This window comes from Muntiacus reevesi, chromosome 18, assembly GCF_963930625.1.
Source record: "Muntiacus reevesi chromosome 18, mMunRee1.1, whole genome shotgun sequence".
Taxonomy (NCBI): domain Eukaryota; kingdom Metazoa; phylum Chordata; class Mammalia; order Artiodactyla; family Cervidae; genus Muntiacus; species Muntiacus reevesi.
In genome coordinates this window covers 44,397,570-44,424,254 of record NC_089266.1, presented here as the reverse complement: position 1 = coordinate 44,424,254, position 26,685 = coordinate 44,397,570, and the positions used below count along the sequence as shown (strand labels likewise).

General features: G+C 41.5%; 1 protein-coding gene across 1 annotated transcript in view; it reads left to right on the top strand.

Moving 5' to 3' along the window:
- MYO1D (myosin ID) overlaps positions 1-26,685 on the top strand; it is a 354,409-nt gene that overhangs the window by 71,445 nt on the left and 256,279 nt on the right. The window contains exon 2 of the mRNA XM_065909407.1: positions 25,345-25,553. Coding sequence (XP_065765479.1) covers positions 25,345-25,553 — 209 coding nt within the window. The remainder of the gene's footprint in view (positions 1-25,344; positions 25,554-26,685) is intronic.

Here is a 26,685-nt window from a genome sequence, read left to right as displayed (position 1 = left end):
TCCGGAGGACTGTGAAGGACAGGAAGCCCTGGTGTGCTGTAGTCCATGGGGTCACAAGGAGTCAGACATGACTTGGTGAATGAACAGCCATGACCAACTGGCAAATAAACTGTAGAGACAGTGAATTCTTAAGTGTCCCTGGAGAGGAAGATCGTTCAGGCTAGAAGTGTCAAAGAGAGAGAGCCTTAGGGAACTTGTGGGACTTAAAATACAAGGATAATAAGATGTTTAAAAATATAATTCGGATCAGTTTTATTTTAGTCATTGTAGTATCTTGATTAACTAATTGAATTGTTCTGTAAACCCAAAGTGAAACTTAAACATTAGTCATACTAATTAGTAATATATAAATACTGATTTTACTACATGAATCTTACTGTCAGCCTTTGAATGCAAAGGAAACTTCCTTGATTGTATTCTTTTTTGAAGAGATACATTAAAAGTCTTTATTCCTTTGAATCATTACTAATCTCTTGGTAATTACTGTGTTTGAACCAGATTCTTACTCTGTAAGGCCCCTTTTAAAAACTCTGCTTCACAGATGTTGTTTTGTTAGTGGGATCAGTTCTTGCCAGCTCAGTCTTCCTTTTTCATTTATCCTGCATGTAGCTTCTATTGCATCACATCCTTTGCAAGGGAACTGACTACAGAATTTGAGGGTAGGGTCATTTTCTTCATTGTTTTTGCCCAGTGTCTATTACCTATTTATGGAATCATAACTTTCTATTAGTCATCACCAAAAATTAAATGGGCGTTATTATTACACCTGTCAACTGGAAGTGTGGTGAGTTACACACAAGTTAAAGATGAATTTTTTTTTCTCAGACCACTATTATTTTTAAGCATTAGTCCCATTTTAAAATAGAGTCCTATCAAAAAAAAGTTCCAGTTATAATAGTCAACAGGAATTTTGCAAGTGGTTACTATATGCCAGCTCCTTTCCAGGACTAGTATCAGTGATGCGATACTCTGATCTCTTTTTCTTTAATCTTAAATAGTTCTGAGATCAAGAAATATATGATGTGTAGGAGGCATGGTGTAAAACTTATATGAAATTCAGCTCTTCTCTGGCTTTTTTTTTTAATATATATAATTATATATATATATATAATTTAATTTATTTATTTTGGCCGCACTAGGTCTCTGTTGCTGCACGGGTTTTTTCTAGGTGCGATGAACAGGGCTAGTTGCTCTTCATTGTGGTGCTTGGCCTTCTCTTATTGTGGAGATTGGGATCTAGGGGGCAAGGGCTTCAGTAGTTGCAGCTCCCGGGCTCCAGAGCACAAGCTCAATAGTTGCAACTCACAGGCTTAGTTGCTCTGCAGCATATGAGATCTTCCCAGACCAGGGATCGAACCCGTGTCTCCTGCACTGGCAGGCAGATTCTCCTTTCATAGGTGTTCTATTTGAAAAAGTGAAAAAATAGGGTACTATTCCTAAAAGAATCCAAATGTCTACCTTCTCTTGAAACATCAGAACTTCTGAAAGTAATAGGTGGTTCCTACTCTGAAATGCAGACTGATTTGCACCAGAATGTTATCCTGTTTTTTTTATTTTTTTCAAATAAAAATCTTTTTTATTTTTCATTTTAACCAAGGGCAGTTCATCAGACTTTCAGAAAGCTGGAGATAGGGCTTCTCTAACTGGCTCAGTGGTAAATAATCTGCCTGCAATGCAGGAACCCCGGGTTCGATCCCTGGGTCAGGAAGATCCCCCGGAGAAGGGAATGGCAACCCACTCCAGTATTCTTGCCTGGAGGGTTCCACGGACAGAGGAGCCTGGTGGGCTGCAGTCCATGGGATCGCAAAGAGTTGGACACAACTGAGCAACCAACACTTTAGTTTTTTTACGAAAGTGATAGATGCACCCTTTACACAGAGCACGCACTTTTCTAGTCCCCACCATGCCAGTTGACTGTGGTCCTGCTTCACTTGTCTTCCTTGCTGCCTGGTCTTCATAGACAGCTTGGTTTGATTATAGGACTTAGTGTCCAAGAGCATGATTTACTCAAAGTTCAAAACCACTCCAAAATAAAACCTCCAGCTTCACCAGCTCCATCAGCTACCTTTCCTAACTTGGTCTGTGTGTCATTTGAAGGATAAAATTATGTGTAAATCTGCGGTTGAAATAAATTGGTTGATCCCAGAAATAGATTATAATAATATGTGTAAACAGATATTGTGTGATATGGATATTTACACACACATTTATGTGACAATAAGACACATCTGAAAGCATAACAAATGAGGAATCAGTCATCTGAGTGAAGGATATCTGGGAGCTTGTTAATGCTGTTCCTCCAACTTTTAAGTTTGAAATTATTTCAGTATGAAAATTATTTTTAAATGTCAAAGCCAACTCTCAACCACAGATTTGTCAACAGTGAGAAAGATTTTTTTTTTCTTCCCTAAGTGATTAATCTTGTAGTCTGAATTTAGGGAAAGGGACCATTTAAGGCCAACCTAATTGATCCCATGTCTTACAAGTTATTTTCCAGAAAAACATATTTCCTCTAGTTGATAGGAGGAAATCACATTTCCTCATATCAAAACTTAGAAAAAAAGGTTTTTTTCTATGTGTGAAAAACTGAAACAGTTTGTCTCCGCATCTAATCATTAGTACCCTGACTTAAGAAAGCATTCAAAGCATAAATAAATGTAGGCTTCTTTCTATCCAAAGAAGGACCTTATTAGCAAAGAATATCCATATTTTTGATGGCTAGACATCCACATATTACATATTTTAAGCAATCATGCTGTCAAGAGGGCACAGATTTGAGCTGTATGCTCATCTGTGGTGATGAATTTGTGCCAGTTTCGTTGGGCATGTCCTCATCAGCTCTGTGTCTCTGCCAGAAGGCTGGTTAGGATACCAGCTGAAGCGCACACAGCCCCAGCAGAGAACAAACATAAATCGTCAACAACCAAATTCATTCTCCTTTGTTGTTGTTGTTCTTTAGTCAGTATGTCGTGTCTGACTCTTTGCGACCCTATGGACTGTAGCCCGCCAGGCTTCTCTGTCCAGTGGGATTTTCCAGGCAAGAATACTGGAGTGGGTTGCTGTGCCCTCCTCCAGGGAATCTTCCTGACCCAGGGATTGAATCCGTGTCTCCTGCATTAGCAGGCAGATTCTTTACTCTGGAGCTGCCAGGGAAGCCCAGTTCATTCTCCTTACTAACCCAAATAAACCAGATGATTTGTCCCAGAATTGGGTAGTGGTAAGCCTTTCTGCTGACTGCAGTATCCTTTTGACAGGTCCCAGTCATTCCTGGAGAACTTTCCTTATTCTCCAGCTCCGTAATACTGATTCCAGGGACATCTAGTTGTTTTCTCTGGCCCGGTGGTGAATTCATTCATTTCTCAAAAAAGCCTTCATTCCTGTTGATGGCATGTGGCTCCTAAAAATCGAGATCTGCATATTAGGTCCAGTTGTTGCTGCCAGCGTGTCCTTGCTTTTAGGCTTGCTCAGCACAGTGTGCAAGGGAACGTGCACACACACACACACACACACACACACATACACATATATACACATGCATTTCCATTTCCTTGTCAATTTAGGTTAAATATCATGACTTCATCCTGATACCTCCCATTTCTGTCTAACCCCTGGGGTTTATTTTAGCAGTCTCCCTTCCATCTCTATAGTTTGCTTCTGCAGAAGTGAGAAACCTGACTCCCATCATCATCAACCTGTTTGTTTATTTTCTTAAACCTCCTGTATGTAACTAAGTTCCCCACCGCGTGGCCGCCTCCCTGGCCCCTCTGCTGCTAGACACCCCAGCTGCACTGGTGGGATCCTCTCCTGGCCCCACCACACACCGACCGAGCCAGCTGAGTCCTCCGTCCTGACCCTGCCAAGTACACTGGCCATGCTGGCCAAACCCTTGACTTTTTAAATGTAGGTGAATTATAAGCAAAAACTTGAGACAGAATGTTTCTTGAAATTGGAAAATAAGAGGATTAATATTTTTCATTATTCCATCACATAGTTTCAGTTTTCATTCGCAAAGGACAAGGGCATTTATTGCAGTCAAGATTTGGAAATAATGCTATCTATGCAGCAGCAGCAGCATAAGTAGACTTCATCTTTTCTTTCCTTTTCGAAATGTGACATTAACAGACATTTAGGGAAACTGCTGCTTCAGTGAGCAAGGTTGACCTTGAAGAGCAGCTGCCTTCTGAGGACAGCTAGAGCTATTCTTGTTGGCCTGGTTGGTGGGGCCACACTTAAAGAAAAAATAATTATTATAGTGTTTGCCTTACATTGGCAACCAGTCGACTCACATAAATTCCTTTCTCAGTTTGATCTAGCCATAAAAAAAAAGAAAGAAAGAATTTTTTCTGCTTTAGGAACTAAGACAAAATAGGGAAAATTATTTGTTTTTTCCATTTCCTGGTGTATTTGATCTGTTTTTAGTTTTTGACTCTCTTCTTTGCCACCACATTCTTCCTCTCTTAGTTCACTTCCTGATGTCTGTGCTCCTGGGTGTAGACAGCACTTGGTGGTGTTCACAAGTGGAGTAGGATCGAGTGGAATCATTGATTATCCATTGTCTGTGTGGCTTCGGAGTGTGTGGATTTTTATCACCTGAATGTGGGCCCATTTAATACTTGGCGGTTTTCATAATGAATCTCTAATGGTGCCAGGTCCCCTCCTCTCTTAGTAAGAATTCCCTTGGGTCCCACAGCAGTGTACTAGCAATAAGTAAAAATAAATTTGTTACAAAGCTGCCTTCTAATTTCTTAGGGAACTTGACTACAGTTTAGGAATAAAGCTGTAAAACACAAGATCTCAAATATCATGTAAAGATGAAAACCCTTTGCTGAGTAGTAAGAGTCAGTGTCTTTTGAGTTTAATAGCTCCTCTTAACCAGAGATCTCCAACCTCCAGGATCTAATGCCTGTGATGATCTGAGATGGAGTTGATGTAATAATAATAGAAATAAAGTAAACATAATTCCCTTGAATCATCCTGAAACCTTCCTCTCACCTCCCAGTCCATGGAAAGATTCTCTTCCGTGAAACTGGTCTCCTGGTGCCAAAAAGGGTGAGGACCACTACTCTAAACCCTTCCAAAGTCAGGTCACTTCTCCTTACCATAATGACCTTATCCCCAAATGAACAGTCATTATTGAGATGTTCTGGTGAGCAACTTTCGATACTTCACTTGGAGATGCCATCTGACATTCTTGATTTTTTTTTGTGGCTTGTTGGCATCCAAGGAGTTACAGTATTAGCAGATTAACACTGTGTAAGCTCTGTGTGCCCCCAGAGACTTCGAACATGGGACAGGAAGTGCGCCAGCCTGACCTCCCTCCTTCCCCTGAGGCTACTGTCTGCAGCACCAAAGTCAGGCTACCTACAGGACTTACTCCCGACACCACTGATGGGGAAAGGAAGTTCACCCTTCACTCTGTCTTAGGCACAAGAAAGGTTGTTAAAAAAAAAAAATGCAAGCCAAGCGATACTGCCGAATATAACAAGTATGAGGATAATGCAAAATTAAAAACTTCATATGAGGAGATGTGGCCTTAATAGATGTTGCAGACTTGTTTTTTTGGCTGTGCCGGATGTTCATTGCTTCGCACGGGCTTTCTCTAGTTGTGGAGAGTGGAAGCTACTTACTCTTCACTGCAGTGTGCAGGCTTCTCGTTGCGGTGGCTTCTCTCATTGCAGAGCTCAGGCTCTAAGGTGCACAGGCTTTGGTAGTTGTGGTGCATAGACTCAGTTGCCCCGCAGCCTGTGGGATCTTAGTTCCCAGACCAGGGATCGAACCAGTGTCCTCTGCATTGGCAGGCAGATTCCTGACCACCGGGCCACTAGGGAAGTCCCTGTTGCGGATTTCTGACAAAGAACGCCAAGGAAAGAGCCAGACGACAATGTTTCTGACTGCTCGTTCATTCACTCAGTAAATATTTTTGCTGGTTTTAAAATCCTCTACTCACTGGCAGCTACTAGCTCACCCCAACAGAAACAATCACTGAACACATAACTTAGGAGCATCTGGGCACATTTCCAGTTTCTTTGCTCTTATGAAATTCCTCCTGTAGTAGAAACAGATCTGCCTCCCAGGCCAGTGAAAGCTGCGTCTCTTTGTATTTCACATTTCTCTAAGTGGAGATAATGGTTAGGTGATTGTTTCAAATACATGGTGACTTCCTTCTTACCTGTAACTGGGTATGTGATATCAACAAAAGGAGGATTGGGAAGATTTTCTGTTAATATTTCAAACAAAATGTATGCACAGTTAGCAACATACATGAAAAATATCCAACGTAATTCTTGCACAATAAGCACAGGATAAATAGAAATTGAGTGTGACTTTGTTTATTGAACTTAGAAGAGGTGTCATGACAGTGAAGTGGGAAGGAGAGGATTTGTTCACTTGGCCTCAGTGTCACCTGCCACATAGCTGTTGCCCAGCTTGTACCCAAAAGCTGCCTGCCTGGTGGTCTCAGGCTGATGAGCACAGACTTCATGTGTTTATGAAAACCGGGTTAAAGAGCTATAGTTTTGTTGTTGTTGTTGTTGTTTTCATTTATTTTTATTAGTTGGAGGCCAATTACTTTACAGTATTGTAGTGGTTTTTGCCATACAGTGACATGAATCAGCCATGGATTTACATGTATTCCCCATCCCAATCCCCCCTCCCACCTCCCTCCCAATTATAGTTTTTAAAAAGTGATACAGTGTATTGAGTAGGTGTTCTGTCATTTACTAAGTTAGGCATAGTTGTGAAAAAGTGACAGTGAAAACCTGTTAGCCTTCCTGTCATCTAGAGAACCCAGGGAGCAGGATACCTGGGTGCAGGTGAGATAGTGGGGCTTCCTGCCAGTAAAAATCTAGGGAAGATAAGATAAGAATCCCAAGTCTCCTACCTATAAAAACAGATAATCAACAAGGGCCTACTGTATAGCACAGGGACCCCTACTCAGTAATATTCTGTAATAACCTACATAGGAAGAGAATCTGAGAAAGAATGGGTATATGTACATATAAATATAGTAACTAAATCACTTTACTGTATGCAGAAACTAACACATTGTAAATCAACTATACTCCAAAGAAAAGAAAAATTTTTATTTTTAGAAGAAAGAAAATAAAAATTAAAGAGAATTTTAAAATGCTTAATAACTAAACATTTTTTTTTAAATCCTGTTTTTCCTACTTTGTTTTAGTCCTCAGACATCTGTGGCATTTATGTGTTTGGTTTTTTTCACATTTTTTAAATTGGAGTATAATTGTAATGTTGTGTTTCAGCTGTAACAGTGAATCAGCTGTTAGTATACACATATCCCCTCTTCTTGAGCCTCGCTCCCACACCGCCATCCCACTCCACTAGAATATATTTGTTTTTTTAAAGAGTGTGCAGTTCTAAAAAAAAAAATTGATATAAATGAACTTACATTCAAAACAGAGAGAGATTAACAGACATGGAAAACAAACTTATGGTTGCCAAAAGGGAAAGTTGGGGGGGGGGGTGAATGAGGAGTTTGGAATTAACATGTACTCATTACTGTTTATAAAATAGATGATCAACAAGGACCTGAGTCACTTTGCAGTATACCTGAAACTAACACAACATTGTAAATCTACTATATTTCAATAAAAAAATTTTAATTAAAACAAATTAAAAATGAAAAGAGTGTTCAATACTGTAGCTTAAGTGATTTATAGTATTATTTAAAATGCATAATCATTATCCATTTATATGATTGTGCATTCCTATCAAAGGATTTTCTGATTCATTTTCCCGAGCAGAGTATGTTTGTAAATAGGATAACTCCTTACTCAAGGTCATGCCAGACAGTCAAATGGTTACTGAAGTCAAAGCTCTTTTGTGAATAAAATGGATGCAGAGGAATAAATATGTAAGAGTTGAGCCCTGTGTTGGACAATTTCTATTTGTTACCTGTCAATTGGAAGAGAAAATATTGTGTCATAGGACAGTTTCCTTTTTATCTTTGGTCTAGATCTTCATGCCTCTTATCAGGCACTCAGCATCTCATGGCTAAATAATGCTGTTGTGATTTAGTCATACACTGATGTTGTAAAATATATGACACCTTGTAGGAGTTTTTCGTTTGTTTTGTTTTTTATTTTTCCTAATATTGTGTGACTATTTAAACATCTGTTCTCTTGGTCTGAGAATCTCTAGTTTCTGCACACTCTTACAGTCCCTTATTTTCCTTTCCTTTCCTTTACCTTACTTTACTGTGGGTTCGGTTTACCAGTCTTTATATTTCCTCTACTAGGATTTGAGGAACATCAGTCAATGAAATATTTAAATACTATGGAAAAGCTATAGGGAGGGGAATTCCCTGGTGGCCCAGTGGCTAAGACTCTGAATTCCCAATGCAGGGGGCCCAGGTTCAATCCCTGGTTAGGGAATTAAGATCCCACATGCTGCAACTAATAGTTCCCATAGTACCACGAAAGATTCTGCATGTTGCAACAGAATTTTGCAAGACCCGGTGCAGCCAAGTAAATTTTTTAAATATATTAAAAAAATATTTTTTTGAAAATAAATGTATAAGGTGGCAGATGATGACCAAGCAGATGGTGTGCATTCCATGATGGGGGTTTGGTAAGCTTACAGACCTTTTATGATTTCATGGAAAGAACGGTTTTCTCTGTAGCATCGAAACCTAAACATTTCAGATTCATTTTCAATAGTATGTCCAAACTATTAGTGATTCTCTACCCAGCATGGACATGTCCTGACACCAGCAGTAGTAGACACTCATCTATTGTAAAGAGGCTGGTTGGCTGAGTGCCCCGTGAGTGGGCAGGATCCTTCTCATGATGTTGATCAATTTGAAATTTGAACCCTTCCAGACACCCCAGCAGACGAAACAACACAAACTGAAAAGCAGTCACGCCAGCTGCTGAATTTAACAGATTATGTTTTATAGCCTCAAGACTTACAATGTTTTCATTGAAATATACCTTAAAATGTTGTTTCCTTATGCTAGGTCAGTGAGTTGTGACATTTGTTAAAAAGTGTCTCTCCTAGGCAAGAGATGTAGACAGTGTACTGAGAGCTAGTCATCATATTCTTATTTTTAACCTCATTGCCTGGGACCTCAGTAGATAGCCTTTATGGAGGAGGATGTTGTACTGTGTCTAGTATTTTCTTACACCAAGAAAGTAGAATCACAGAGTAACTTGACATGATCAAATTCAGATAGTGAAAATTTTATAGTAGAACCCATATCTACTATCTCTTTAATATCTTCTTGATTTTAAATTGGACAGTAGTACATGTAGTCCCCTGACCAGGTTTGACCACCTTGACAGGTAAAGATTTCTGACTGCCCTCTCTGTTTTCTTAATACTCTGTGTTATTCCCTTTGTGGCCAAGGGATCAGATTTAATTAGATGATGAGAGAGGGAAAAGGAACACCTTCCCTTGGCCATCTCTCAGGAATTAGCCTGTCAGAATCCCGGTCACCTCCTAAAATCCTTCTCTTCCTCCGCCGTCCTCACTCACAGGCAGCATCATGGTCTGCTCAGTTGTGGATGTGAGAAAGCCCGACCCTCCACACCCCTTCTCACCTCCCACATCCTGTCTAAGTCATCCTGTCTCATCAATTCTGCTGCTGCTCTTTCAGCCTGGCCACTGCTCCATCTCTCCACTGTTTTGTTCCAGTCAAAGCCCTGGTCATCCCTTCCTGGGGCTCATACTGTAGCCTCCTCACTTTCCACCTTGCCATCAGAGGGGGCTTTCAAAAAAAGCAAATGTGACCAGTACTTACAGTTCTGCCCTTGAGATAAATCCTCAGATCCTTACAATGTGCCTGCAAGGCTTGCACACTCTAGCCTCTCCCCTCACGCCGCTGACGTCATTGTCCCCTTGTTCTCTCTGCTGGGACGTGGTCCTGTTGTCCTGCTGTGTCTTCTCAGGCACGTTTCCCCCTTCCGCCAGGGCAGCGCACATCCTCCTGCCCCTCCCCTGAGCCCTTGTCAAATGCAGTCCTTCTCGTTAGTGTGCAGTAGGGCTGAGACAGCTCTGTCTGTTCGCTCCTCCCCCATGGTTCCCAGCACAGTTCCCAGCGTGGAGCATGGGCACTAATAATGATGTATTGAATGAATGAATGCAAAAAATTTAGAGACAACAATAAGAACGTTTGAAGTGACTCCTTCTCTGCAAGGCATACCTTACTATATAATACAAATGTGTTTCAAAAAAGTAATCATTACCTTAAAAGGTATATGAAAGTCAAAGTGTTAGTCATTTTGTCATGTCCCACTCTTTGGGACCCCATGGACTGTAGCCCGTCAGGCTCCTCTGTCCATGGACTTCTCCAGGCAAGAATACTAGAGTGGGTAGCCATTCCCTTCTCCCGGGGATCTTCTCAACCCAGTGATCGAACCCAGGTCTCTCATATCACAGGTAGATTCTTAACCATCTGAGCCACCAGGGAAGCCCTTAAAAGGTATATATCAAATGCAAATTATTTTCACTGGGAGGGAGGAAGAGAGGGAAGGGAAGGAAAGAAGAAAGGAAGGAGTGAATGAGTAATTCAGCCAGGCATCTCCCGATCACACTTTCTGGTCGACTATCTCTTGTGTTGCTCACATTAAGAGATGTTTCTCTGGAGAAGAAAACCAAGAAATGGACTCAAGACGTCTACAAAAACCACTGCCCGTGGCCCTAGCCAGTTGCCTATGTCCTGAGAAAAGCTTAAACGTTTTGTGGAGGGGTTTTGGTTTAAGAGAGTCTGTCCTAGAAGAATGATTTCCAGACATGATGGCAAGCTGGATCATGATCCATTCTGCTAACAGAAGTGACCCTTGCCTGAGGATAAACAGCTCAGCACAGGTGCAGTGAGTGGGACAGTGGGACCTGCGTGGGGAAAAGATGCTTCCTGCCATTCGGAGAGCTGGCGGTGCTGCTCATGGTAAAAATAGGACCCAGTCTTCTGCACGCTTAACACGTGTCAGTAATGTGCCTCGGGGTCTACAGGGGGAGTGTCTCATTTCTTATCACAGTCCTGTGAAGTGGGTACTAGCATCATCCCACCTTTCAGATGAAGAAAGAACCTCTCTAGCAGATAGAGAAGGTCACTTGCATATAATTGTAGAGCTACTTGGTACTAAATCGCCATCTGGTTCCAGAGCACATCTTCTTTTTTTTTTTTTTTTCTAAAGTTGGAGTATAGTTGCTTTATAATCTGTTAATTTCTGCTGTACAATGAAGTGAATCCAATATTGTTGTTGTTTAGTTACAACATCCTGTCCAACTCTTTTGTGACCCCATGGACTTTACCTGCCAGGCGCCTCTGTCTAGGGGATTTCCCAGGCAAGAATACTGGCATGAGTTGCCATCTCCTTCTCCAGGGGGTCTTCTGGACTCAGGGATTGAACCTATGTCTCCTGCATTGGCAGGCAGATTCCTTACCCCTGAACCAGCAGGGAGGCCCCATGTACCCCCTCCCTCTTAATTGGAGGTTGATTGCTTTATAATGTTGTGTTGGTTTCTGCCACACAGCAGCATGAATCAGACACAGGTATGCACAGGTCCTGTCTCTCTCTCACCTCCCTGCCGCCCCGACCCCACCCATGTAGGTCCTCACAGTGCCGCGCTGAGCTCCCTGCTATTCAGCAGGGTCCGACCAGCTGTGTTTTACACATGGCAGTGCACATATGTCAGTATCAGTCCCCCGATTCACCCCATCATCCACCGCCCGCCCCATGTGTCTCCCGTCTGTTCTCTGCATCTGCAGAGAGCACGTTCTTACTGTGCCCTTGTGTCTGCTGCGAGGGCCCAGGGAGGTCCATGCACTGCAGTCGCTGGCGGGCTGTGGTAAAACTGCCCAGGCCTTCTCTTCCAAGGCTGCAATGGATTAATGAAGAGTCAAGATAGAGCATCCTATTTCAGAAACTCTGAAGGCGCTGTAAACCCAACAGTGCCTGCAACTACCTATATGAAAGTTGTATAGTCACATAAATAACTTAAATGTCAAGTAACTTAATTTTAGGGATGCCTTCTTTGAGCCATCCCACTCCTAGAGCTGGGTTAGGTATCTTTTCTCTAAGCTTCCATAGCATCCTTTCTTTCTTGTTATTACTGCCTTAGATTTTTTCTGAAACAGCATATGTGTGTGTGAGAGAGAGAGAGAAAGAGGAGGGAGGGAAAATGGGAGCAAGAAGGCAATGATAAAATAAAGAGACTTTGTAATTTTTAAACCCGCTTTCCTTATTTGTACTACATGACATTGTCTGTGTAAACCTACTGCAGTAGTACCATGCCTTACTCTTTGAAACACAGACTCCTGGCGTAGTGCCTGGTATGTGGCTCTTATTAATTATGCATATGTGTATGACTGCATACTGACTGCAGCTAGCTGAGCAGGACTCAAACCCAGGGCTCCAGTGCTGTGTGACGCTCCATCTTGTAATCTTTCCAGCATAGTCCTTGCCTGTCTCGGGGAGATGCTGTCTAACAAAGGCGATAAAGGAAATTGACTGCCTCACATGGAGACTGTGATTCTGCCAGAAGCAGAGACAGGATGCCTTCATCCTTGGGAGAGATTCTTCTCCAAGAACTGGGGAAAGCGAACTGAGCCTCATGAGACTTGGCAGTAAGCTAATGAGTGTTGCGTAAGTTTGGTGCACCTGTAAAGAAAGAGGTCAAAGTTTTGTGTACTTTGAAAATAAAACTGCAATATAGGCTGTCCTTTCGAAACGGGCCAGCATCATTGGTTGAGAAAAACCCACACCCAGGAAAACAGAAACTCTCATAGATTGTAAATGAAAGTGTAAATTGCTACAACCTCTTTGGAGAATAATTTGGCAATCATTTAGCAGTTTAAATTGTAGACAGTCCTCTCAGCAATTTCAATTCTAGGAATGTCTTCTACAAGTATATATACACATATGCATGAAGAAGTATATGCTGTTTTTATAGTTGCATTGTTCATAGTAACAAATGATTGGTAATAACCAATTAAATATTTCCCTGTATATTCACCCATGAAATGAAGTATTACAGAGACATAAAAAATGAGGCCTTTCTCTATTTACTTACATGAAACCATAGCCAAGATACATTTTTTTTTAATTAGAAAAAAGTCATCTTTGTTAAAACATGTGAATGCATATGTGTTTGTATGCATAAACTATTCCTGGAAGAATTCACATGAAATTAGTGACAGTGAATACTTCTGATGAGAGAAGTACTTTCACTACCTGTTCATTGATATCTCTTGCCTATTCAAAAGTATTAAATTATCAAAGTTTAAACCTGCTATATAAAGAAGTCTAGAAGTTGGATTTTTATTTTCAACTTTAAATTTTGCAACGATTTCTGATTTACAGACAAGTTGCAAGAATACCACAAGAAGCCTCCTAGGAGTGTGCCTTGCATCTTTAGTTGTTGTAATCTCTTCTCATCTTGAATGTTATTCAGCCTTTGTCTATTTTCTTGACTGTGAGGTTTCCACTTCTTTTGTAGACTCTCCTTCAATTTAGGGTTCTTTTCCATTTCCCCCTGATTATTTTCGGGTCGCGTGTTTCTGGCAGATGCCACAGAAGTGATGGTTGAGTCCTCATTGCCTCCTACCAGGAGGCTCTTCATTTCGCTGGATCCTCAGCCCCAAGACTACAGAAGACACAGCTCTCCTCCGGGGCACACACAGAAGCTTTCCCATCATTTCATGGTACAGGATCATCCTTTTCATTCACTGCTTTGTCCAGGGACGTTAGCACCTCCCAGCTGACTTCCCATTCCTGTTACTTTTCCTAGAATTTGAAAGTATCATGGATCATCACCTAGCTCCTTGCTTCCTACAAAGGTTGACTGGGAGCATCTGATGGAGATACTGATATATCTCAGGGGTCAGATCACACCATGGGCTGTCGGTGCCCTCTTTACTGTTGGAATAGAGTCATAGTGACTTTCAATCTAATCATTTCAAATAGCCCCAATTCCAGAACCCCCAGCATCAGTTCAGAAAACTCATCCTCAAAATTCTATCCCTTTGGAGACTCTCTTGATACCACAGTCTGTCACTAGTTTGGGTTACCCAGAGAAACAGAACCAACAAAATGAGAGAGAGAGAGAGAGAGTGTGCGTGCGTATGTGTGTGTGTTTACAGAAATTTTTGGCTTATGCAGTTATGGACACTGGGAAGTCCATCACCTGCAGTTGGCAAGAAAAAGACCCAATGATGTAAATTCTAGTCTGAGTCTGTGTACAAAGGCAGGAGACCTATGTCCCAGCTCAAAGACAGCCAAGCAGAAAGGATGCCTTCTTACTCGTTTAATTCTAGTCAGGCCTTTGATGGTTGGATGAGGCTCACAGATGGGGGAGGGCACTCTGCTTTACTCAGTCTACTGATTGTAGTATAATCTTAACCAAAAAGGCAACACCCAGAGTAATGTTTGACCAAATATCTGGGCACTCCATGGCCCAGTCAACTTGACACATATAATTGATCATCTCAGGCACATATGTTATTAATAGTTTGTTTCAATATTGGGTGATATTAGTTTTACTTAGCTGGTTTAAGTGGTTATAAGGTTTCTCCATTGTAAAATTATTGTCTTTTTCTTTTGTAATTAAGAAGTGATTTGCCAGGAGATCCTTTGAGTCCATGTAAATGTCTTCTTCCTTGTCATATTTTCAACTCCCCGTCTTAGCATACACGGATCATTGTCTAACTCAGATCATTCCTTCTATATTTCTTAAGTGGCTTTCCACTCTAAAGGGCTTTTTCTTCTTTCTTTTTTATATTAATGTGGATGCATAGATTCTTACTGTATTCAAAGGATTATGACGTTCCTGACATTATTTATCTTAATGTTCCCGTGGCCCCAGATTCCATCAGGGAACCATTCATTCACCTGATGGCTCCTCCGTCCTTTTAACTTTTCCCTCTCCTTTCCTTGAGTACTATTTTTTGTCCCTGCTTTCTGTCACAACGTGGTATTCCAGGCTCATCTTCTGTTTTCCTGTACAAGCTCTGGAGTCAGTTTTTCTCCAAGGAACCCTGGGTCCTTTTAGTTAAGAAGGATAATATTTACAAGCCAACATCTGGGTGTCATTGCTTCTAAGCTGTCTCAGCAGATGGAACTAGGAAATGTGTGTGTTTATTCATCGTCCTCCATTTATCCCCCATAAGCCATAAGTTTGTACTAAATTCTCCAATTCTAAGTCACCCCCACGTGTTTTGTAACTTCTTCCTCTGCCAGTGAAAAACCTGGAGTAGGTACCATTCAATTATATTTTCCTGGAATAAAAATTGCTAGTAGTAGCAGTGTTAGTCGCTCAGTCATGTCCAACTCTTTGCAACCCCGTGGACTGTAGCCCTCCAGGCTCCTCTGTCCATGGGATTCTCCAGGCAAGAATAGTGGAGTTTGCCATTCCCTTCTCTAGGGGATCTTCCCAACCTTTATATCTAAATTTTGTGACGTTTCCTACATGAAGGGAAAGACTTTTTTATGTTGAATCCTAGGGTTATGGCCCATGTTTAGCCAGGGTGACATCTTGCTATATTTAATACTCCCTCTCTACTCTACCCCCGATTTTTGAAAGTCACAAAGAAATAAGTTTCCTCAGTGAAACTAAGTATATAAATAGAAAAAATGGTAATGATGGCCAGTGATTTAAAGTTTTGCACACCTGATAACCTGGATTTTCTTGTAAGTAGAATGCAAAACCAATTTCTGAGAGTGTTGTTCAATCGCTCAGTTGTGTCTGACTCTTTGCAACCCCGCGGACTGCAGCACACCAGGCTTCCCTGTCCTTCAGTGTCTCCTAGAGTTTTCTCAAACTCATGTCCATTGAGTCGGTGAGGCCATTCAACCATCTCATCCTCTGTCACCTCCTTCTCCTCCTGACTTCAATTTTTCTCAGCACCAGGTAGAGGTGGGCTTTAAAAGAACTCATGCATTCATTCCTTTATTTTTTCATTCATCAAATATTTAACCACCCCCATATAAATTCCAGGGCCATGTTGCATGCTGAAGATACAGCAATGATCAAGGTAGATATGGCCTGTATTCTCCTGGAGACAGACAGTAAGCAAGTAAACAAGAAACTGCTTGTGGCAAATTACTATAAAGGAAACAAACAAGTGGGAGATGTTGGGGGCGAGCAGCTTAGATGGGAAAAGAACTTGTCTTCAGCCAGAGTACACAGTGACCAGGGGTAACTAGTTGGCATGAGATGAGCCAATAGCTCAATACCAGATTGACCTGACGTTGAGATTTTCCAGTGAAAAGATTTAAGGATACGAATGAAAGGTGAAAGTGAAGTCGCTTAGTCGTGTCCGACTCTTTGCGACTCCATGGATTGTAGCCTACCAGGCTCCTCCATCCATGGGATTTTCCAGGCCAGAGTACTGGAGTGGGTTGCCATTTCCTTCTCTAGGAGATCTTCCTGACCCAGGGATTGAACCCCGGTCTCCCGCATTGTAGGCAGACGTTTTACCGTCTGAGCCACCAGGGAAGTAGTAGCCACCAGGATAGGAATGAGGAGTTAGATTTATATTTTCAGATCGTGCCTCCTGCTGTTTGGAGATTGAAATGGGTCAGACCAATTAAGAGGACACCTGTGATGGGAACGTTATCTATGACTCCATATTCTTTTTAAAAAAATGTTTATTGGAGTATAGTTGCTTTACAATGTTGTATTAGTTCCTGCTGTACAGTGAAGTGAATCAGTCATACATACATATCCCCTGTTTTCTGGATTTCCTTCCCATTTAGGTCACCACAGAGCACAGAGTAGACTTCCCTGTGTTATACGACTGATTCTTGTTTGTTATCTATTTAATAGTAATCTGTATGTGTCAATCCCAATCTCCTAATTCATCCCACCCCCACTTCCCCTGTGACTCCATATTCTTGCTAACATTGTTCACTATGAAACTCTTGATCTACAGGTGAAAAATTGTACCACTGATCTGAATTTCATTAAATGAAAGTGAAATTGAAACATGTTTTCATGGAACTTATTTTGGTATAACTAGTTGCACCAGTTTCCTAGAGTTGCTGTAACAAATTGCAACAAGCAAAGTGTCTTAAAGCAATGGGCATTGACTGTCTCACAGTTCTGAAGGCTGGAAGTCCAAAATGAAGGTTTTCAGCCAGCCATGCTCTCTCTGAAACCTGTAGAGGAGAAGTCCTTCCCCACTTCCTCCTAGCTTCCAGTGGTGACCCTCAGACCGTGGTATTCCTTGGCTTGTAGCTGCATCTGCCTCTGTCATCACAGGGCATCCTCCCTGTCCATCTGTCTTCACAGGCATTTTCCTCTTCTTGGAAGGACAGCAGTCATACTGGATTAGGGCCCATCCAATGACCTCATCTTGATCACATCTGCAAAAGCCCCATTTCCAAATAAGGTCAGTCTCTCAGCTACCAGGGCTGAGGACTTCAACATACCTTCCTGGGGGAACACAATTCAAGCCATCACACTAATAATCTGGTTTTGTTCTTGTTTTTTTTTTTTTTTTTCACCTAGGTGGCTAGCTCATTTTCTAATACTGTGGACATTCATGATCAGTATTATTGCTGTTTTGAAATGTCACCATTATCATGTACCCTTCAGGAGCACTCATTATGTCACCTCCAGTACATCCTCCTCCTCTCGTTTCCTTCTTTCTGCTTAATTTTGTTTTTCCATTTCCTTTTGCTTACATGTCTCCACCTCTTCTTGTCCCTGGCTTTTTGCAGCAGTGCCCATTCCTCTTTTTATATCTTTTAATATGACCTTCCTTTCTGTGGGTTTTTCTTTTCTTGAGCTCTTTCGGTGTATCTCCTTTAAAAATGATTTTTAAATATGAAAGCTCTTTTTAAAAATGATGTTCTCTTTGATCTCCTGGTTTATAGGGCTATATATTCTTTGTACTCTTTGCTTTCATGCAGGAATTTTTTTTCATAGTTTTTCTCCTTTGTGGTGAATTGTTACTTTCCTCGGGTATTCTTGATCTGTTTTTGTCTGTCCCGCTCTTTTCCTTTTAACATCTGAACAAGGGCGCCATTTCTGACTCACTTTTTTCTTTTTTATTCGTCTATTTTTTATTTAAGTGTGGTTGATTTACAGTGTTGTACTAATTTCTGCTGTACAGGGAAGTGACTCAGTTATGCACATACATTCTTTTTTGGTTCACTTCAGATTATTGCCAACTTTGAATAGGTATGTTCCATTCTGGGTTGGTTAGTTGCTGAAAGTTAGTGTATAGAAGGATCTGTAGATCTCCAAGTTTGGGATCTATTACTTCTAGACCCTTTCTCACCAACACTCTGCCTGGAAATGACACGCAACTTGACCAACTAGCAAGCAGGTCTCATACATACATGTGAGACTTCTGGGAGACGAGTTAGCATTGCCTCTTCATTTATGAAGATCACCCGCCACAGAGCAATTGTACCTACTTTTTCATTTTCTCCTCGCCATTCTGACAACCTACTTTTTTTTTTCCTGCAGAAATGTAATTTCCACTCCTGTCTTTATTTATCTCCACCTTGCAGCTCTTCAAAAGTGTCAAATGGGACCTCTTGTTTTGCAGCCACTTGCATCCCCAGACCCTGCTATGCTTATCAAAAGATTGTTGGTCTGGGGACTTCCCTGGTGGTCTAGTGGTTAAGACTCTGTGCTTCCGCTGCAGGGGGTGTGGTTTTGATCCCCCGGTCAGGTAACTAAGGTCCTGCATGCTGCATGGTGCAGCCAAAAAAAAAAAAAATGTGTGGCCACTTGAGAGCTACAGCTGTTTCTGGAGGACTTGCTCCCACGCCTGGACTTTGTAGAGGCACATGCTCAGTCTTAGCAGCCCCCCTCCATGAGGATCATTTTCTAATGCTTCACACCCTCTCTTCATAGATTGTGTTTCTGAGTTGTGGCTAGTTTTCTGTTTTCTCCTAGATAAAGTTTTCTTTTCTAGTTTTGTCTTGTTGATTTTTCAGAGGGTAGAGTAGAGCTATTTGTTACTCCAGCCTCCTTAAATGGGCATGCCTCAGGTCAGCAGTCCCTGACCTTTTTGGCACCAGGGACCAGTTTTGTGGAAGACAGTTTTTTCATGGACAGGAGTTGGGGTATGCTTTCAGGATTATTCAAGCCCATTACATTTATTGTACACTTTACTTATATTATTATTATATCAGCTCTAGCTCAGATCATCAGGCATTAGATCCCAGAGGTGGGGGACCCCTGCCTTAGGTGATGTTTGAGGTTGATACTGGATTCAACCCTAGAGAACTTGAGTGTTTAGAGATCGTGAGGAAAGAGGAGCCAGCAAAGGAGACTGAGGACGAAACCCCAAGAATGCATAGAAGCCAGGAAGGAATGTAGGGAGGAAATAGGAGTCAGTGTCAGATGCTTCTGAGAAGCCAGTATGATGAGGACCATCAGCCAGCAGATTTAGCTGTTTCATTGGGTACTTTAACTTTGGGAGGGCTTCCCTGGTGGCCCACACAGTAAAGCGTCTGCCTGCAATGCGGGAGACCCGGGTTCGATCCTTGGTTTGGGAAGATTCCCCTGGAAAAGGAAATGGCAACCCACTCCAGCACTCTTGCCTGGAAAATCCCGTGGATGGAGGAGCCTGGCAGGCTCATGTGGTTGCGAAAACTCGGACACGACTGAGCAACTTCACTTTTACTTAACTTTGGGAAGTTGATCAAGGTTTACTGAAGTGCTAGAAAGGAACCCAAATTGAAGGTGTTGAGGAGGTAATGGAAGACAAAAAATTGGCAGGTTTAGGTGCAGGCGAACTCCTGTCCTGAGAAGTATGAACATTATTTATAGCAACTTAAGGTTTCCTTCACATTGAAAAGGGAAAGAAAACAGGCCAGTTGATGTGGTTAAGCATCACCTATTTGAAAACGTATGTTCTCATAAATAGTATTTATTCATGAATAAAAATTTTATTAAATGCACAGTAGGCTAAGTGCCTATTTTATTAAGTGTGCAGGGAATTTTCCTCCTGATGATAATTAATAGTTTAAGAAGTCAGTCAAGAGTGACCCTGAATTCTGTTAGTGGGCGAACTTTTAAGTCTATGGGGGTGCATTTTGGAATCTCATCATTCAAAATAAATTCCTGTTTCTCTTCCACCCGTCTCACAGGTTAAATATATTTTTGTCTCTCATACTCAGTGTATGTTCAAATTCTGCCCACTATCCCTTTAAAACACCTTGAATTTCTCTTTCCCTCATTTCTACTGTTGTTCCTTTCGTTGAGACGCAGCCTCATTGATCTCTTTAGCTAGAAGAGTCTTCACCTTTTTCCTGGTTTTCACTCACCTTCATTTAGATTTCCTCAACCTAGGTTTCAAAGCCTTTTGTTACAGAAAATAACCTGAATGTCCATCAGTGGATAAGTGGATGAATATGTGGTACAATGGAATACTGAAGAAGGAAATCTTGCCGTTTGTGAAATGAGGGCATTATGCTAAGTGAAGTAAGTCAGAGAGAAAAAACAAATACCATGCTATCCCATTTATATGTGGAATCTTAAAAAAAAAAGAAAACAAAACCACAAAACCCAAGTTCATAGATAGAGAAAGCAGATTGGTGATTACCGGAGATGGGGGTTGGGGTGGAGGATAGGAAATGGGTGAAGGGAGTCAAAAGGTACAAGCTTCAAGTCATAAAATAAATAAGTCATGGGAGTATAATGGACAGCGTGGTCACTATTGCTAATAATACTGTGTTGCATATTTGAAAATTGCTAAGAGAGTAGATCTTAAAAATTCTCATCACAAGAAAGTAGCGATGTATAGGGACAGATTTTAACTAGACTTACTGTGTTGACTGTTTCACAGTATGTACAAATATTGAACCATTATGTTGTATACCTGAAACAAAGATAATGTTGTATGTCAATTATACCTCAATTTTTTTAAAAAAGCCTATCATATCATATCAAATCTGACTTCTTCCTACTTTTTCAGTTGTTCTCTGACATTGTCTGATACAAGTCTTCTGCTCTGGCTAGGCCAACCTCCTTCCCATACTTCTAATCTTGCCACATGGTTCTGTCTTCTTGCTTAAGTTCATGTTCACAATGAGCACTTCATTATCTCTAGTGTTGTTTTGTGTGGGTTCCCCACCCCAGTGGTGGTGTACACACAGGCCATCCGTGTCCGATCTGAGAGAGCTACATACATCTTGACTTCTTGTTGTAGGTAATCTTTTCTACAAGCACACGCAAATTAACAAGGCTATGTTTTTCTTTAAAAAAAAATAGTTTAAAGAGGTCTATATTTTTAAAAAATATTTCAGAATTCATGTACGAGACATCACCTTGGTCTTGTCTCTATTGCTATTCACTAATTCAAAAGCTTAGTACCTCTTTGTTTCACTCAGAAGGCAGTGAAAATATCTGGCCCATTCAATAAATATTTTAAATATATTCCTTTAAAAATTGTTTTAAATATCAATTGCTTTTAAGCTGTTTTCACTACTTGGGAAGTTCCAAAGGGGGGAAAAATCTGAACAGAACAAAGACCATATAGTCCTAGAGTTGGAGATAGGGTACCATGAATGGCTTCCTGAAGGAGCTGATGCTTGGACTTTTGAAGGAGTAGGAATCTGCCAAGCATATGATGGAAGGAGACAAGTGGAGAAAGGTATTTAGGCAGAATGGACCCCATGGACAAACCACGCAGGCATGGTGGCCCTGGGGACTGTAAATAGCTCATTAATGTGAGAGCAAGAGTGACATGGGCCGGATGGGTGGGTGGAAGTGTTGTAGGGAATTGGGAGAGTCCAATGGAGAGAATCATGGAGGCCAGAACACACGTGTGCTGTGCTGTGGTTTGTATATTACCCTTCAGCGTTCCATATCAAAAGGCGTTCGTTGTGATCATCTTTGCCACCATGGGACATGCTTTTAGTATCTTACCTATCACATTCTACCATTATTATTTATTTACAATACTTCCCTGTTCTTTGGGCTTCCCTTGTGGCTCAGCTGCAGTGTGGCTCAGAATCTGCCTGCAATGCCAGAGACCTGGGTTCGATCCCTGGGTTGGGAAGATCCCTTGGAGAAGGGAAAGGCTACCCACTCCAGTATTCTGGCCTAGAGAATTCCATGGACTATACCCATGGGGTCACAAAGAGTCAGACCCACCTGAGCGACTTTCGGTCACTCACTCACTCCCTGTTCTTTATTCCTTTTTTAATCCCCAAGGTCAGGCCCAGAGCCTGGCACAAAGTAGATATTTGAATAATGAACTATAAAATTTCTGAAATGTGAAATATTTCAGATAGGCTGAATGAATGATAAAAGTTTATCATCAAAGGTTTGCACCCAGAGATCGTAGAAATGCCTTCCTTGGTCTCTCTAAAGAGATGGTGTCAAGCATTTGTCATCGAAGATGATTACTGCCTTTCCTCCTGGAGTCAATCAGAGAGGTGAGGATTACCTAAGTGCTGGCGGACTTCACACCCTGCGGCTCTCCAGAACAAGTGGAAATCTTGGGTTGGTGTTAAGGTGTATGTTGGCACCATCTAGTGGTGGTTTTAATACCTGGCCAAATTGAAAGTTTCATCATTGATAACCAAACTCTTGCTGAAGCTTTGTATTGCATATTGTATTTTGTTCAGCCTTTGCCACTGTCTTCAACTTCATAGCTAGCATTGGAAGTTTTATATATTGCATTTTATAAAAATGCTCAAAAGTTTTAATAAACAAGACATTCTGTTTGAAATAAAATGGAATTTCAGAGGAAACGCAGGGTTGGACAGACCTGGAATCTTAGAACATTCTAATCTCATATGTTATTTGCTGTCTCTTAGTCACAGAGTTCCAGACTCATGAGGTAATATTTTTTTTCTAACATTCTTCTCCTCCTCTCTGTTTTTTTCTGTTTGGACAGTGTATTTTAAACTAAAGAATTTTGTCCTTTGAGATCTTATCTTTGAAGAAAGCTGTTGAGTGTGTCCTTCAAACATACAGGTTAAACCAGAAAGGCTTGAGTGGTGAATCTTAGCTGCTTCTTGCTTTTGTGGGTCTTTTAGTATGAGTTATGTGGACATGTTCCTTGTGACTTATGTTGATTGACAGCCGAGGCAGGGAATCAGATTATGATCACTGCATTAATCCCTCTTGTGGAGGGATGTCTGTGCTTCTAGAAGCAATGTTAATAAAATAAAAGCATTTATTACAAATCTCCTTCATGCAGAACATAATTGGATGCATAAGATTAATTGCCTTTCTTTTTTTTAAAGTACTTACTCAATGCTGGAGGGAGGGAAGGATATAATTATCACCATTTTATAGGTGAAGGAGCTGAAACTTGTGGAGGGTAAGCAGCTTTCACAGTCTCTTGGCTCTTAAATTTCAACGTAACTCTTTGGACCCAGGTATCAAGGACTCTGGGGTTGGTGCATTCAGCTACCATAGAAACTTTCTGTCCAACAATGGGAAGAATGCATAGGAAAACCACAGGAGAAAAATGCACAGAAAACCTCAAAGTGGCCAATAACTCTCATTTAAGCACAACAACGACTTGATAAAAATCATGGTATTAATTTATTGCTGACATTATCAGCATGTTTGTTTCCACTCCTAATTATAGCCGACAGCCTTCATTCCAGTGCAGAGGGAGTTTAAGGGTCTTGCCCTCTGGTCTCTGGTTAGGCTTTGTTATTGCTCTGATGCACTTTCTCGACAGCAGGCGTGCTCAGAGACTCAGCCCCTGTCCGGGACCAGCGTCCTCCCATGTTGGCACTCCCTCCTTCCAGCTCTTGGACGTGAGCTCTGTCTGCATGTGCCTCTTAGCAGGTGGAGTATGTCGTGCCAACCACTTCTGTAGAAATGTTCATAAGGTGTTGGCCTTATATGTGTTTATAAGTATGAATTAATGTGTCAGTGGTAAATACATACAGGTTTTCTAAATTTTATGTTGAATTTTTTTCTTTGCGGATATAGACGCATGATTTTGCACAGTTGGAGTCATATCATATGTGCTGAGGGGTTTTTTTTACCCTTTTTTTCTTTTCTTAGCTTCTCTGGCTTTCTTCCAGCTGCCCACATGGCCTTCCTCCTCATCACCCTACTATATGTGTTTAAAAATACGTAAGACATAACCTGATGCAGCCTTCCATATTTTTCCATGCTCATGTAATCATTTACAAAATATATTTGTGTACAGTTATTATATGGGCTTCCCAGGTGGCGTTAGTGGTAAAGAACTCACCTGCCAACGCAGGAGACATTAAGAGACGCAGGTTTGATCCCTGGGTCAGGAAGATCCCCTGGAGGAGGACATGGCAACCCACTCCAGTATTCTTGCTAGGAAAATCCCGTGGACAGAGGAGCCTGGCTGGGTACAGTCCATAGGGTCACACACAGTTGGACATGACTGAAGTCCATGTACGCACAGTTAGGTACCTGTCACGTACATACACAGAGTGGATTTTTAGCCTCTTATATGTGTGAGTGGTGGGATCATGTTATCCTTTTTAAAATATACATACTTTTCAATCTGCTGTCCTATTCCTGGAGATCTGTTTCACAGAAATGAAAGCACTGATTTGTAAGATTATGTGCCAATAGTATTTCCTGATAGCAGGAAGAAGGTGGAGTGATCAAATAAATAAGTATATATCTACACCATGGAATCTTAGGCAGTCATTTTTTTAAAAGTGGATTTGATTTATGCCAGAAATGTCTCCTCTACTGTTCTCTCTGGTATGGATGTTACTGTTTTTATTCCTTTACTAACATTTTTGTGGGGTTTCAAGAGGGAGACGAAATAAATATATTTGGACAATTTTCTTTACAACTGAAGATCTGGCTAAATGGGTTTCAAGACCTGCTTAACTTCTGTATCTTTTCCTCCTAGAGCTCTTATCTTATCCCAGCCATTTTTCTTTCTTTCTCCTTCTTACCCCTTTGTATTTTAGGAATTAGAAAATCTCCAGCCTCCAGTATTAATTTCTTCCTTCTCTCTTGGCTGATAACCCCTACTGATCTTTTCTACCAGCAGCAGCCACAAGGCCACAGCCTCAAGCATTAACTCCAGAAGTAAACTCAGAATCGTGAAGTGTCAGTTCTCAAGTTGCTCCTAGGATATTTGGATTTTCTTGGAAATTAGAGCCTTGTAGGAAAGAAACAGCATTTCTGCTTAACCATACCTGGGCTTCCCTGGTGGCTCAGTGGTAAAGACTCTGCCTGCCACTGCAGGAGACACGGGTTCGATCCTGGGTAAGGAAGGTTCCCTGAAGAAGGAAATGGTCACTCACTCAAGTATTCTTGCCTGGGAAATCCCATGGACAGAGGAGCCTGGCAGGCTACCGTCCACGGGGTGGCAAAGAGTCGAACACAACTTAGTGACTAAACAACAACAATAACCACGGCCATATCTTCCTTTCTCCCACTCGTGTGCAGATTTGAAAAAGGACGCATCTACACATTCATTGGAGAAGTCGTCGTCTCTGTGAATCCCTACAAGTCGTTGAACATCTATGGGAGAGACACGATCGAGCAGTACAAAGGGCGTGAGCTATACGAGAGACCCCCACATCTTTTTGCCATTGCTGATGCTGCTTACAAGGCTATGAAGAGGCGATCGAAAGACACCTGCATTGTGATATCAGGTATTTAAGGAGAGCCCTGTGCTTCCAAAGTCAACATGTATTTAATTTATTTGGGTACTCAAATGTCCAATTGATTGACTAGATATCCTTTGAAGTTAGAAGCTTAAATAATTTTACAGGAGAAAAAAAATGTAACCAACATTAAATGCCAGATCATCTCTGTCATTTCTGACCATCCACTAGTCTCAGTTCATTTGCACGTTATATATTACGTTTGGAAGGACTTCTGGTCAATTTTGTAGACTGAGCTGACATGGGAAATTTATCCTCTCATCTCAGATGCATAGAACTACTGGATAAAAATGTAACAAAGTTTATTTTAGATAATCAGAGAACGAAACCAGGAAGATGACATCCTGAGGTCCCATCAAAAAGGAAGAGTGAGCTCCAAGTCAGACTGGTGAACAGGATGGAGCTGGCGTCAAGGGACACACGGAGGCACGGGGGCTGGAAATGGGCTCAGCGTGGGGGGCTGGAGCTACAAAAGCCTGCGGGAGGGTCAACAGGTGCCAGACCCTGGGTGCCCAAGAGCAGGCGCCGAGCTCTCTGTGTAAAACCAAGCACTTCAAGGAGTCGTGTGTAATGAGTCGTAAACTAGAAAATACCTGCCCGCTGGCCCGGGGTGGCCTCTCCCAAACTGTGGGACTTCCTCTCGAGGCTCATAACACCTCATATTCGCATGAGTGGCTTTTATACTTCAAAAAGCCTTTTGCGATCTTTATTCCATTTTGGTTGTCAGCTCTGCTCTCTGACCGGAACGTAGGACAGTTGTGTTTCTACTTCACGGATGAGAGTATTGAGGGTCAGAGAAGCGAGGCAACTTAGTGTTGGTGCTGGGGAGTTATATTCTAGGACAGCCTTTATTAAAACAAAATTTGAAGGCAGTGTTGCCTGATTGTAAAAGGGGGGCAGGAGGGAGGCAATTTTATAAATGTATAAAGTGAAAGCAGAAAGTCTCTTTCCCTCGAATCCCTTGTTCTTCCCAAAATTCTCACAGTAACTCCTGTGAATAGTAAAGTGTTTATCCTTTTTTTTTTTTTTTTTTTGCTGCACCACACAGCATGTGGGATCTTAGTTTCCTGACCAGGGATCACACCCATGGCCCTTGCATTGGAAGGGTAGAGTCTTTAAC